General features: G+C 33.1%; 2 protein-coding genes across 2 annotated transcripts; both read right to left on the bottom strand.

The window, feature by feature from the left end:
* Positions 1-1109: 1109 nt before the first annotated feature.
* LOC148182002 (mitochondrial intermembrane space import and assembly protein 40-B) lies at positions 1110-1729 on the bottom strand. Its single transcript, XM_088036925.1, has 2 exons — positions 1486-1729; positions 1110-1440 (listed from the first exon to the last, which is right to left on the bottom strand). Exons 1-2 carry the CDS (start codon positions 1727-1729, stop codon positions 1268-1270), a joined length of 417 nt encoding a protein of 138 aa, XP_087893051.1. The 3' UTR covers positions 1110-1267.
* A 1-nt stretch (position 1730) lies between these two features.
* Positions 1731-2247, bottom strand: LOC148182001 (ribonuclease P protein subunit p14-like). The gene is made up of 2 exons (XM_088036934.1): positions 2102-2247; positions 1731-2025 (listed from the first exon to the last, which is right to left on the bottom strand). The coding sequence occupies exons 1-2, from the start codon at positions 2131-2133 to the stop codon at positions 1731-1733; spliced, it is 327 nt and encodes a 108-aa protein (XP_087893060.1). The 5' UTR covers positions 2134-2247.
* Positions 2248-15484: the final 13237 nt, after the last annotated feature.

Genomic DNA, 15484 nt, shown 5'->3' with positions numbered 1-15484 from the left:
AATTGTTTCCAAAAGCTTTTTAACTGTCCGAAACTTCCAAAAAACCAAAATTTAAAGAAGAAGATCTGACAAAATCTAATAATCTAATAAAATTCGTAATTTTGGTAATTTTAGTGCTACAGCTACGAAATTTTGGGAAGTTAATACTTTTAAGTCATGTATTGACTCCACCAAATTACAAAATTGTATAGCAAAACAGTCAAATTTTAGAAGACTATTTTATAGAATGAGGTTAATTGGAATTCACCAGAGTAAATTAACTTCTTAAAATCTTTGAAAGTACTTTGATATGAAGAAGAATAAAACGAGACAAAAACCAAACGAATTTAAAAGATTCCAAGCATTTCATCGATCTAATAAACGAAAAGAAATGTTTCCAAAAGCTTCCAAAAAACCAAAATCAAATAAAGATAACCTGACAGAATCTAATAATCCAAAAAAACGACTTGGATTTGAAAAATTTAGAGCAGCTGAACAACTTAGAAGGTAAAGAAATTCCGAAAATGCTTTAAACGAAAGCCCCAAATTTAATGTCAATTTGAAATAACCCGCTCACTTCCAGTGATTTTATTTTTTTACTAAACTAGTTGGTAATGCGCAAACGCCGCGCCGATCTGAAAATAACCGCATCCAGTGATTCCCGCACAGAGTATCTCAAAATTTCGGAAAATTGTAAAAAGCTAGTGAAATGTGATAGTGCTAGTGATAGTGAACATTGGTGACTTGTTTTGTGGACATAAAACACAAGTGTGTGTGCTGGAAAAGCGGAGGCTACGGATGCAGGTCAGAGACTAGGGGATATTTTATTTTCTTAGAGTTAAACTTTGGCATGCTAATAATATTAGCTCAAATAATCGAAAAGTCGTACTTTAGACATGTAATTAGGATGTAAGTAGGAAATTACTGTTACACAATTTTAACACAAGTTTAGTGTTACCAGGGGTATACGCAGGTTATCACTACCAGTAGAGTGATAGAAATTGACGCAATTTGTATCGTTTTACGACATTCATTAACACTTCAAGAAAGACGATTCTTTTGAAGTCATGGAGGTGCGTGTGCTGTTGGTTGCCTACACCCCAAAATCTCTTACGAAAGAAATAAGACACTTTTTTGTTGGAATTACGTTTTTATTGATAACAACACAGTTTAATCACATTAATTACTCAAAATGACACTAATTTGTTTGTTACATCTGTAGCAACACTCATGTAACAGTACAAAAAAATAGAGAAGATAATCAACTGTCTCCCTAAACTAAACTAATCTACGTCTTCTTGTCTATCTTCTCCGCAGCTGCAGCCCCCTTATCAGGCGCCTCTGTCTTCTCCGCATCCATAGCACCAAAATCATCATCATCAGCTAAATCCTTATTATACAAAGTGGGGTATTGTTGCATACAGTTCTGCATGGTCTTAAACAGATCATAACAGTCGCTCCCTGTAAAAAACAGTCAATTCGGTTCTTTTTCCCACCTCCTCTCACCTTTGGGCTCCGTTTCCGAGTAGTGAAAACAACTAAAAGCGTTCCTAAATTCAACCCCACAAGGCCCCGTCGCCATCCCTCCTAAACAAGGACAATTCCAGTTGATATCCCCGTTTGGCAGGATTAATCCAGGCTGCGGGTCAGGTTCCGGGAGCGTGACCGTACTGGGAATTTTATGGTCCTCCGGTGTGGCGAAAATAACAATGTCTTTGCCCTCAGGCCCAAGTTTCTTGCAGAATGACATTTTAAAACTTGTGGTCTCTACTGTCGCCTTGCAGGTTCAGCAAAAGCGGGCTGGCTTTGTGGATCTCGTAAGAGCAAACGCTGTCTTGGTACGACCCGCAGAGTGTCAAACTGCTTCGTATCTTCACGTAGTACTCAGCTGGGACACGCAAAATCGCACGTTTCGTCTGTGGCGAGTATTTCAAAACGTCGATATCCACGGAAGATGCAACTTCTCCAAAAAGTTGGTTCACTGCGGTGACAATATTTTGCTTGAAATATTCGGGGCTTACTTCATAGTTGTCGGTTTGAAGTTTCCTGGAAAGAGGAAATGGGGTTAGGTTCGATTTTTAATTACCAGAAGGCTGTGTAAAAAATAGTAAAACGTACTAACAGGGAAATATCTAAATAATAATATTTTGACATTCTAAGTACTTGCCGAGGTGAGAAATCATACTTTTTGTGGAAATTCAGTCGGCTAAACCTAACCACAAAGTTGCAAAAATCGAGAAGAGCAGGTTAGCCAACTGAAGAAAATCAAAATCCCCAAAGATTTTTATGAGCGACAACCAGAGGGTTGGCATCCCGAGTCTTGACTTTGCAGTTTTGCTACTGCCCACGAGTTGGCGCCACGTTAGGCGTTTTCAGCGCTTGCTTGATTTTAATCACATCTCAAAAAAGAAACAGAAAGTGAAAGTAAAACTGAAGAAAATAAACTAATAGTAATGAAAATTGCAAATTTGTAATATTTGCGTTATTTCCGGTCATGATTTTTTAAATTATCGGTAATAAAAGATTACTTTGTTGTTATGGCCTGATTGAATTTATAATTGGAGCGTGACTAATAATAAGTAAAATCATTAGTACCACTTGTTACACCACCAGACATCTTAAATCAATTGAAAGCAATATAGATAACAATATCGGTCTTGTTGAAAAAACCAAACTACTTTATCTCGATACGATTGAAATTCTGGAAACAATGCCAATTTGTTGGTAGTTAATAACAAAAACATAATTCAGACTGAAAAACTAATCTAAAGTGCCCACTTGCTTTATAGTTGGTTCTTTTATGCTAAAGAAAACAATCTATTTATGAAATCCATTTATTTTTTGTGAGTTATTATATTATTACCACACAAGAAAACATACTGTCCAAACAAAATATTCTCCTGTTATGACGCAGAAAACCATAATTGAAATCCATATTCTATCACAGTTTGTTCATAATAAAACGTAGATAAAGCTGTAAAGTTAATTATTTTACAATGGTCTTGGTTCATCAAAAAGTTGTAAACATTTTATATGCCCATGGTGGGTATTTAATAGAAAAAAGACCACCCATTCTGTTAGCTTCAGATGATCGGTTAAGTAGGTACTAATTCTGTTTGAAATATTGATTTTGTGGCAGAGAAAATTGAAATGATCGATGGAGTTTTTACGTCGTGGTAGCACTGTTTTTAAGCTCTCGCAGGCCTCTGGGATTTTAAAGAGTTTTGTGGGGTGGGCAGGGCTTTTTAAGGCTTTTTTTAATAGTCAAGATTCTGTTTAACTTTTCAGGATTTTCTAGATTTTCTTTGAATTCCATGGAATTGTCGAAGAAATCTCTAGGACAAATTTCCAGCCGATTGTGAGATTTTCTTATTTTTTTAGATACGTTTTAAGCTTCTCTATTTTTTAAATTTTATTTAAATTTTATGAAATTGTCTATAACTAGGACCCATTTCCTGCCGAGTGTGAGATTTCCTGTTTTTTTTTTAATTTGTTTTATTTTTTTCCAGGATTTATTAAGGATCTTTTGGAATTTTTTTCTCGGGATTTTCTGCAATCGTCTGGAATTTTTTCAAACATTCTGTGAGAGTTCTGTGGGATCCATTTTTGAGTTATTCCAAGATTTTATTGGATATTATTTAGTTCCTTGAATATTCAGAGGTTCTTTAGTATTCTCTTTAATTTCCATAAAATTTCCAATCTCTAGGGCTTATTTATTTCCTGCAGAGAGTGAGACTTCCTGATTTTGTTTATGTAAAGTTTGTCCTGGATTTATTAAGAATTTTTAGGACTTTTTGAGGATTTCTGAAAATTTTTTCGATGTTATTTGTTCTCTCAGGTTGCCTGTCCAGAATTCTCTTATTTTTTACGATTTTTGATATTTATTTCAGGATTTTGTGGAAATTCATGGGATTATCAACATTTTTCAAGAATTTTTATCTAGCTGGGAGTGCCGCAGGATTAGTAGGTGCGTTCTTTACGCCCCCTAGGATTGTCCTAGACTCTGAAAGATTTATATTATGATTGCTTTGATTTTTCCCGGATTCTACAGATTTCCTTAAGAGTTTCTTGTTTTCTTTTTGTATTTTGATTGCGGGGATTTTACGGGATTCTCAAAGAGTACCAACATGAAATACATATTTATTTCGAAACTCCCCAGAAATTAGTTGAAGGACGATGAAATTAATTCAGCCAAATTTTGTGTCAAATATTTAAGGAAAAGCTTAAAATTGTTACTTATTGACAAAAAAAAGAGTTGTAACCTATTTAGAATCTTTAAACAATACCCACATTACATTTGGTGTTGTAAGTGTAACACACTAAAAATAAATGATTGCAAAAACACGCATTATTGTTCATTGTGTCAGGGCTTAGAGCACTTAAACATGATGAATCTTTATACATAAATGAATTTAATTGTAGATGGTGAAAACTCATTAATTACGGTAGAAGTTTTAACAAAGGCCAGATCTACTTTGGAAGTCTTTGTTATCTACCTGGCTATTGTCTTCGTTTATTACGGGCATCAGGTAAATTGCGTCTAGTTTATATTTTAAGAAGTTATACAGCAAAATAACCCAATTATAACAAATATAAATTACAAAGACGACGTCAAACGATATTATCATTTCATAAGAATCTCGAAAGAGGAGTAAAAATGAGTTCCCTGCTTTCAATTGAATCGGATTGAAATGCAAAAAAATTTGCGATCCGTCGTGTAATTAAAATCTACAACTCGCCGGCCGAAGGAAATATTAAAAGAATTTTAAACTCTATTATGAGATGCGAGATAAAAGAAAGATAATTAAGGAGTTCGGAACAAGGCAGGTCGTTATTACTTGTCTGTTTCTTTTTATCAGATTGAGGAGAGATGGCTGTCTTCGTCTAAACATGGCCTGTCGTAGATTTAAATCACGCTTTGATTTTTTCCTGACTTATCGTTAAAATTATCTTTTATCGACGTTTACTATTTAGTGCTCTATTCACAACATTGTAAAGAATACACGAGCTTTGCAACTGCGTAATTTATCGCTCAGAATTCTTAATCATCCGAATTAGAATAAAATTCCAATCACCACAAATGCGACTACCTGCTGCCGGTTTAGTGTGTGCGGCATTACAAAGTTATTTAACTTTATAGTCGATTTAAGTGTATATAAACTAAGTCCGATTGCCTTTAAACATTTACCTTCCTTTTTGGAACGTTTTACAACTAGTGCTCGAATTCGGGCGGTGTCGATTGTCAGGAGTCATAAAAGCTCTTATAAAAACATAAAATTAAAAGTCGGCACGACCATGGAATTAAATCCAACTGAAGATTGTTTGCCGGGAATTTCCATTCTTGTACTACAATTACTTTAATGGTCAAATGAGCACAAAAAGAACTTTCGAGGGATGCTATATACCCCCGACGCTTTCTACGGAAACCTGACATCCCTTCATTTTGTTGATTCTGAAGGTTTTACGATTTCTCGAACCTCCCCTAATGCAAAAGGACCATAATCTGACAGGCGCTGTGAAACTAGCTATACTTTAGTAAATTAATCTGTCGGGCATTTCACGCACATCTGTGCTTGATATTTTAAGTTTCTTTTAGTTATCACCGGGTAAATAAATTTCGAAGTTGGGATGGGGATTATAAGATACACAAAGATGATTACAAAAAACAAGGTAGCGGAGATAAAAATATCGTTGAAAGTAATATGCCATTGTTTGATTTATTGATTTGAGCATCTCTAACGAGTTTGATTTATGATTCAAACAATTTGACGATGAACAAAGAGTGGAATCGGAGCTTGGGACTTATCTGAACAGCTGGCGATTATTTCGTTCTTTAATCTGGAAGTTTCCGAATTGAAAGTGGAATTAATATCTCAAATTTTTTGACACGGCCTGATCATGTCCAATCCACGGGATTTATTTTCTTATATCTCTCACTCTGAAATTAATAAATTGTTTTATGACCGTATACTTTTATAAAAATACTACATTTTTTCATTTTAGTTCGATTCGGTTCAGTTTTCAATAAAATTGGACTATTTTTTTGGAAATTTCTGCTTGTCAATCACAGAAGTGTGAAATTGTCAAAATCTCCACAAAACTAAGAAAAATTCGAGTTATACTGATAGCTCGAATTTTATACAATTTAACTATTTTTTTGGAAATTCAAGCTTATTGTACACAGAAACGAGAAATTGTCCAAAACTCCACAGAATAAAGAAAAAAAAATTTTTATTGCTGCAACTGGCTGCAACAATGATCGTTTTGAAAATTAAAATTTCTAAAATCCGTCTCTGTTTAAAAAATTTGAGATTTAGTGCAGACAGTTGACAAATTAGAAGTAGTAATCTCTCCAAATTTCATTACCGTAGCACCAAATTTACTAAAATTAGAGGTCCGAATGAAAAATAAGGGAAATTTTTGGCTCGTTTTAAATGTGAAAATTTCTAAAATCCGTCCCTATTGTTCAACAAAATTGATATTTAGTATAGATAATCAACAAGTCAGAACTAATTATCTTTACAAATTTTATTGCGCTAGTGTCAAAACTGCAAAAGTTACAGGTTCGAAATGAAAATATTGAAAATTTTTGGCCCGTTTTGAAAATAAATATTTCTAAAATTCGTTTCTATTGTTCAAAATAATTAAGATTTGATACAGACAATTAACATGTTAAAACTAGTATTCTCTCTAAATTTCATTGCGCTATTGTCAAAACTACTAAAGTTACAGAATAGAATTGAAAATATTGTACATTATTGGCTCGTCTTGTAAACAAAAATTTCTAAAATCCGTCTCTGTTGTGTAAAAAATTTGAGATTTAGTACAGACAGTTGTCAAATTAGAAGTAGTATTCTCTCCAAATTTCATTACCGTAGCACCGAATTTACTAAAATTAGAGGTCCGAATGAAAAATAAGGGAAATTTTTGGTTCGTTTTGAAAGTGAAAATTTCTAAAATCCGTTCCTGTTGTACAACAAAATTGATATTTGGTATAGACAATCAACAAATCAAAACTAATTATCTCTACAAATTTTATTGGGCTAGTGTTAAAACTACTAAAGTTAGAGTCGCATTTGCGGAGAAACTTTAAATTATTTTTTTTCTAGTTTTGCTGACAGCTCGAATTTGATCAAATTTGACCGTTTTCTTGGAAATTGAAGATTATTAAACACGGAAATAAGAAATTGTCCAAATCTCCACAGAATTAAGAAAAATACGATTTTTTTTATTGTTAGAACAATGATAAGTTACCCGAGCGAAGAAACTTCTAATTAAAAATCTCCGAGTTCTGCTGAAAGCACAAATTTTATACAATTTGACCATTTTCTTGTAAATTTAAACTTGTTAGCCGTAAATATTTGAAGAAGAAACAATAAGAGAAAACAAACCAAGAAAAGAAAAAAAAACTGAAAAACAGCGTTCCATATCTGTTGCAATTTTGAGTCACGCTGTTATAAATACGCCAGGAAATTACAGGCCAGTTACTTAGTGGCCGCCTGTAATTACTCCAGTTCGGAATAAGTTTAAATAAACAGTATATCAACATAAAACTTTTGCCGCCTGAAATTATGGCTGGCAACTGACATTTTCAGCTTAACTAGCAACGTAATTAGTGGCCGGAAGTCGCTCAACTCGTTCAAACAAAAATAGTGAGACTTGCCAAAGCAATTAAACATTAAACAAGATAATAGTCGGACATTACCGAAGTTATAAGGACACGCCGCATAGATAACACGGTATGGGGCGAGTTGGCGGCGTGGCGGCGTGGCGGCGGCGGAAACTATAACGGAGACGATGGTACTTACATACCTTCCACGATATCTTTGTCATAATTATGTGACACTCCCTGTACTCCAACTTTGTGGAAATTTGATATACGAGCAAACACGAGTGAATATCAAATAGAATTTTTCCAAAATATAGTGTGAACGAACGAGTCGTGTTTTGGCACGCTCCAATAATTTTATGATACTTTTATCGGGGAATTAATCTAATGTATGATAGCTGCAGCGTCGTTTGGCTTCGAATCGATATTACAAACAATAATAAATTGATATTAAATGGTGTCAATATTGAGGCGACCAGGGAAAACTTGGTTGGAGAGTTGGAATTTACAAAAAATTACATTAAAATATCGTAAAAACTTCCATTAGCGCTACAATGTTATATCACGTTAGTTGGAGCTAATTAAGCCATTTATTTCTGTGTAATTATAGTTTAATACGGGCGCTAGCTGAGACTGAAAGGTGCATCCAGGTAACAGAAGTAAAAACTCGCTCATTACTACGACTTTCTTAACAAAATTAAAAATTCGAAATGTAGGCGGCGTCACAACAGTCCTGCCAATAATGACCAGCATCGACAACAAACTATTATAATTAAGAGTTCATTAGTTCATAAATAGTACCCAGCATAATAGTTAATAAGCTGAAAGTAAATATGTCTTACAAGAAATTATCTATCTAATGACGTTTTTCTTTAATGCGAGTTTCATTATGTTGGATAAGTGGCTTAAAATAAGGATATTTTTCCAGCGATAGACATTACAATGACTGACAATTAAAATTACTTTTCGATGTGTACAGAGGAGAGTTCATTATGCAGGCAATTAAGGGGACGTTGAAAATTGACTGTAGAAAGTCGATGTAATTATTTTATTATTTAATACATGGATAGACTGCTATTAGTGGGGAATGTCGCAACAATGTAAAGTTTTAATTTCACGTCGTTTGCCATGATGAATTTGAAATTGTCTACCCATTGAAAGTTCCGGAACTTTTTTTTGCGTGTGTAATTTTCCCGTATCGCCATAGCGACCCCCTGTGGAAATTTCTTCCAATTCGGTAGGTCAATAAAAATATTTATAAGCAATTAATTTTGATGATGATCCGGAGCTTTCATATCTACAAGCTATAAAGGCAGTGTTCCCAGTCGACTCTCTTCCGCCGCGATCTCATCAACTCTCATCGACATGAGGCGTAATTATCGATAGCGTTCCTCTCTGAAAGTAATAATTAAGTCACCCCGGGCAGGGGCAGCTGCGGACTCCTGGTGCAATAATCCATAACCGCAAGCATGCAAGGCACGGGAAACTCGCCGTCTAGTTTAGGGAGTGCCACTATACCTTCGTCATCCGTCTAATGACTAGCATTCTGGGCAGTTCTCTGTGCTATGGCACGACATAGAAGCCATCAGGAGCCGCCCCTGTAATTACAGCGTTGTTAGACTCTCAATTATTACAGATTTTTACACTGAGAGGACTATACTCAGCGCACCTACACTGCTTTTTACATAATTACACGTAGGTTTGTTCCTACAATGCAGACATAACACTGAATAGTCCAGGCAAAATAAACATGAATCTAGGAATAATTCGCATAAGGCTGATTTTTTGTGTGCACCTTCGTTTTATTGTTCCAAACAAATTGTCAAAAGTCACCATTGATAGGTGTGCTGCTAAAAAAGTTACACTGTGGTAAATGTCAAATAAATCAATTCTTTGCAAATATCTCGTCACGGCTGTTTCCAAGAACAAAAACACTTATTATAAAAATTGCACCTTATCAAAATTGCAACAAAACAACTGTATAATATTTTGTAGGACTAATCGTTTTCAAGATATGGTGTTTTTTTTTTAAATTTACTAGAAAGTGTCTCTTTTTTACAGCATCTTCAAAATAGAATACTTTGAGCGCTTTTTTATAACGGAAAACATAGAAAAAGTCAAATCCACCAGATTTTCTAACATTGTATGAAATTAATCTTCTTCAGATTGAATTTCTTTGTGTATATTTTCTCCAAGAACTTGATAATATAGTTTCTGAAGATCCTGAAAGATATAAAATAAAATAGATACTATTTGTTGACATCTCACACTTAGCTTTATTAACTCCGCCAAATTCCAACATTGTAGATCAAAGGACACAAATTTTAGAAAATTTTATTTTCAAGAGGAAGGCGAAATATGAGAAATAATCTTCCCCTAAAATTCGAAATTTTGGTAATTTTAGTGCTACAGTTAAGAATTTTGGGAAAATTACTAGTTTTTGATGGTTTATTAACTGTGCCAAATTGCAACAATGTAGATCAAAAGACACAAATTTTAGCAATTTTCATTAACAAGACGAAGCCGAAATATGAGAAGTCTATCCCTAAAATTCGTAACTTTGGAAATTTTAGTGCTACAGCTAGGAAATTTGGGGAAATTACAAATTTTCAATTGTTTAAAGCGTTATTTTCATCGGATTTGTGCTAAATGAATTTCAGCAATAACCATATAGTGTTCAAAAAATTAAACTTAACTATTCATGTGTTTAAACTATGTATTTAAATAAAAATATAGTTCTAACTACCATTTTAAAATACAAAATTGAGTAGTTTATTTGAAATAGGTGAAGGCACAGTTATGATTATCTCCAAAATACAAATTTGATCAGGTACAATTTTTATAATAAGTATTTTTGTCATTGTAATCACCAGTAACAAGATATTTGCAAATATTTCCTTTCTTTGACATTTACCAGTGCGTAAGTTTTTTAGCAGCACACCCATAGATGGGGACTTTAGACATTTTGTTTAAAACAATAAATTGAACGTCCACACAAAAATCTGCTTTATAGGAATTATTCCGAGCTTTTGAAAATTTTGGGTCTATTTTGCCTAGAATTTTGAGGATCAGAAAATTTTGCGAGAATATAGACAGAAAGAAAATCTATAAACAATTTAGGAAGAATTTAAAAGAAAGTTTAAGAAGAATCTGCTTTATAGGAATTATTCCGAGCTTTTGAAAATTTTGGGTCTATTTTGCCTAGACTACAAAACTCTTCAACCCCAACTTAACGACAATTTAATAGTCTCGACTCGCATTTATGAATTAATTAAGATATAGATCGCGTGTAGAAACTTTTTTTTGTCGCAATCGATTCATTTTTCATCACTTTATTGTCCAGAAAGACAATGTTCTCCCACGCAACTTTTATGATTTTGGAATGAAATTGCTTTCAACATCCTGTAGATATTTATGTAAAAACCGCTTACCACGCAGTTTTAAAATTGTCTTTGTCGCAGTGGCGTGTGTTTCCTGTTTTTTACAGCCGACATCAAAGGTTATTAAAATTGGATTACAGAATGAACATGTGATTTTTCAAGTTAATGTAATTGAAAGCGCGGTTTTATTCCTCGACAGGAATTTTGATAAGCGGTGTGGCAATTATTTCTTTTTGGAGACATTCAATTTGGGGGTTTAATGAAGTTTTTTAATTCAGAAAAACCGTCTAAACATCGACCTTAATTTGATTCAGCTATTGGGCGCGTTAATAACAATGTTTTTGTCGTAAAATACAACAAATAAAAGTTAATGACATAATCCCCGTGTTGAAACAATTTATTAAACAATGTACACGAATTAATGCAGGAATTATCTCTAAATATGCAGGAGAATAACGTGATAATAATCTCTAGATTTAGAGCACTGATAAATTTACCCATTTTTGTATACTACTTAAATAAAATTTAAGCTAAACCTTTATCGGGGAAGCAATAAAATGTACAAATAACCATAAATCAGTTGCGCAAAGCTGCATTTTCCGATTGCGCCGCCTATTTTCCGAAAAACTCCACCAGGATGTTGGTAATAAGATTCCGCAATTAAACGAGTAAATATTTATTTGGAGAATAATTCAAAAAAAAAAGTGACGCAAGTGTTGTATAATTTAGTGGAAATTCTATGAAATTTTGTGCTGACGCGTTATTGCAATGTTAAAAATCGCTTCCAAACGGGTCATCAAACAATGCGTGGCTTGCAAAACCCGATTTAATTCGAAGCATGAATTCAAAAACAAATCTGAAATTTAAATGTCGCAACAAATAAACATTAAGACAGATATACACGATTTCTATGTATATTTACTTGGTGGCCCTCGGAAATCGGTGGATCTAGCTTTTTTTTGTGGACCTCGCTTTTCTGTGGCGTTGGATATTCCTAATTTGGGTTTGCTTATTTATTATACTATAAAATAAAGAAGGCGTCGGAAAAGCTAGGTCCACGAAAAAAGCGAGATCTACGGAATTCCGAGGGCCACTTAGTTAATTGTATTTTGTCATTTAACATTTAGCAAAGAAAGTTTTAAGGTGCCTTCATATTTTGTGTTTTTCGATTTTTAAAACTCTAATAGAAATAATTACGCAAAATGTAAATTTTCCGGAAAATTTTAGAATGAAAAAAGATTAATTTAGTGGAAATTCTATGAAATTTTGTGCTGACGCATTATTGCAATGTTAAAAATCGCTTCCAAACGGGTCATCAAACAATGCGTGCTTGCAAAAACCGATTTAATTCGAAGCTTGTATTCAAAAACAAATCTGAAAATAAAATGTTGCAACAAATAAACAATAAGACAGATGTACACGTTTTCTATATTATTTATTCTTACGTAAGTTGCTTTATAAACTTTTTTTGTTGCAATCGACCTGATTTTCTCGGAAATTTAAAAATTTAATTGTAGTTATTGTTTGAAGTAATAACCGTTGTCGAGTTTTATTCCCAGTACAGCCTTGTACAAAAAATTCGATTATCTATAATTGCTCTGTTGATGTGATGCTTATGATTAATTACTCGAAGATTTCATCTCAATGTAAAAAGATTTATTTCTTGGGTTAACATGAAGTTAATTAATTTGAAGTTATTGTGGGTTTTTCTCAATACATCAGGCTGGGAATTTTAGATAATCTCATGTGAAATTACGCGTTTTTAGGACAATGTATTTTTTGGATGAAATAAATGAAACAAGAAATAATGGGGCAACTGTTCTGAAATCGCGCCATCAATCATCTGGACAACTTTTAGTGTTAAACCCAAAACTGATAACTTGTTCAAGCGTTCTCCCTTTTCGAAGAAATTTCAATAAATCCTACTTTTCAACTATAAATCTTATTTCATTCTATTCTTTATGGAATCGCAGGAGATAAATGTGTTTCCCTTTCTTACCTTCAACGTTTTCACATTGATGAATTATTAATTTTAAATTGCAGTTCTCGCTCTCAAAGAGTTTAGATACGCTCCAACGCCAAAAAAACTGCAGAGATCGTGGAAACTTGTTTATTGTCGGATCGAAATGAAATCTGCATCTGTTACTAAAATAACTGTCTGAATTTTTATAGAACGAGATTGTGTTGGTGAAAAACGTGTTTATCTGCAATAATAACCTAAAAATAGCGGTTTATAGGGGCATAACTCCACGCTGGCATTAATAATTAAAAGCATGAATCCATCAATATTAAAAAAATATGTTTCTAATAAAACTTTACGACTCCAAGGATATTAAGACAAATTATTGTCGGTGAATAATGTACCTGGCACAAAATCGAAGAAAAAGATCCCAGATTACAACAACCGCAGCGAAAGCCCCTAATGATGTTAAATATCATTATTAATGATCATCTCGAATGAAATAAATTATTAGTTCCGTGAAAACACACAAAAACTAACTTAAAATTACACACACTGTACACATTTTATGGCGGTTATAACGTAATATATTTTTCGTTGAGGTCGTGAGAATGTACGCGCTGTAAGAAGTTGACTTTGCGTTAAAATCCACAGTTTGTGTCGTCACAAACAACAAACTTTAACACAACCATAAATAATAAATCATCCGGTGTATTACACTGTGCTACTTTTGCAATTAAAATTTACAGCGGAGGCCCGAGATGGAAAAGGGAAATGTTTTCAATTACATTAACGTGATACTTGAAAAATCGCGCTCTTTGATGTGCTGGAAAAACGGGAAGCTCGCGGCAGGGAAAGGGAAAGACGGCGAAAATTCTCCCGTTTTAAATGTTTTTTATTTTTGGTTTACCTTTAACTTTTGCGTTTTGCGTTATTAAAGCCTGTTCAAGGTATTTTCTAAAATCTTAGAGAATCCTAGGAAAAGGTGAGGAGAATCTAAAAACCATCTAAAGAATTTAAAGAGAAACTATAGGCAAGTCTGGAATATTCAATTAGAATCGAAAGAATTTTGAGGATCAGAAAATTTAGCGAGATTATAGACAGAAAGAAAATCTATAAACAATTTAGGAAGAATTTAAAAGAAAGTTTAAGAAGAATCTAAGGAAAATCTAAAATAATTTGGAGATTAGAAGACAAATCTAAAGAAAATTCGGACAATCTATCAAATTTATAGAAATTTTGAAAACTCAAATCCAATTTAAACTCAAAGGAAAATGTAGAAATTTTGTAGAAAATCGAGAGATTATTATCTAGAGAATCTGAGAAAAATACAAAGAGCACGTATATAAATCTCAAATATCCAATGAGAATCGAAAGAAATTTGGGGAAAATTCAAAGAAAATCCAACAATTTGACGAGAATAAGTATAGATTCTCTAAAGAAAACAGTGAAAATGTAGACACAATTTAGCAAAAATCCAAAGAAAGAAGAATTTATAGAAAATCTGAAAGAATTTGAAGATTATAAGACAAATATAAAGAAAATTGGAACAATCTATCAAGTTTACAGGAACTCTAAAAACTCAAATACAATTTAAACTAAATGGAAGATCTAGAAAATTTGTAGAAAATTGAGAGATTATTATTTAGAGAATTTGAGAAAAATACAAAGAGCACGTATGAAAATCGAAAGAAATTTGAAAAAATCTAAAAAAAATCTAAAGATTTGGTGAAAATATAGATATTCTAAAGAAAACAAAGAAAATCTAGAGACAATTTAGCAAAAATCCTAAGAACGAAGAAGAAGAAGACTGGAAAATCTAAGGAAAATCTACAAACTCAAATTCATTTTTGACTAAAAAAGTAAGTCCAGAAAATCCAAAATTAATCTAGAAAATTTATAGAGAATCGAAAAATTATCTAGAGAATGTGAGAAAAATGTAAAGAGCGTAAGCCGTAACGTAAGAAAATTATTGTAATTGGAGATATTAAGGCAAAATTTAGACAAAATCTGGAAAATCTAATAAGAATACAAATGGAGTCTACAGTTTTAAACAAAGAAAAATCTCAATAACACTTAAAGATGTTTTGAAAAATTTGGAGAAAGTAAGAAGAATATAATTATGATTAAAGTCTAAAGTGCTCTTAAAACTGGAAGCGCGTGGCAGGAAATGAGAAAAACGGCGAAAAATCCGGCGTTTTTAAACGTTTTTTTTCTCGTTTTTGGCTTAGCCCAAACTTTTGTCAGCTTTGCCTAATTAAAGCCTATTCACGGCTTTTCTCGAATTCTGCGAAAAATTCCTCTTTGAAGAACCTCCCGTCAAAAATGAGTAATGACGAGCTTAAGTTCCTCTCATCTTCCTCGGAATCTTTTTGTGTCAAAATCCCCACTGATGTGCGTGTAAATCAGTGTAAAACTAAGATTACCACTAGGTCGTAATTAGACGTATCAGTACCAGCAATCAATTTCCTCGTCTGTAGCAGAAATTTATTGGTATAATGAAACTTGAATCTTTAGAATCATTAGTTGGGAAAGTTCGAGCTGAAGTGATTTGAA

This window comes from Gnatocerus cornutus, chromosome 1 (assembly GCF_029298725.1).
Source record: "Gnatocerus cornutus isolate USDA-ARS CGAHR chromosome 1, icGnaCorn1.1, whole genome shotgun sequence".
Lineage (NCBI taxonomy): Eukaryota > Metazoa > Arthropoda > Insecta > Coleoptera > Tenebrionidae > Gnatocerus > Gnatocerus cornutus.
This window is presented reverse-complemented; position numbering and strand designations above follow the sequence as displayed.

Bases quoted from the DNA above. Each gene is read 5' to 3' on its own strand.
- LOC148182002 (XM_088036925.1), bottom strand. From the start codon at position 1,729: ATGTCATTCTGCAAGAAACTTGGGCCTGAGGGCAAAGACATTGTTATT. The intron at 1,441-1,485 runs GTGAGAGGAGGT...TGTTTTTTACAG, and splicing joins CTCGGAAACGGAGCCCAAAG to GGAGCGACTGTTATGATCTG.
- LOC148182001 (XM_088036934.1), bottom strand. From the start codon at position 2,133: ATGTCAAAATATTATTATTTAGATATTTCCCT. The intron at 2,026-2,101 runs GTTAGTACGTTT...TCCTCTTTCCAG, and splicing joins TATTATTTAGATATTTCCCT to GAAACTTCAAACCGACAACT.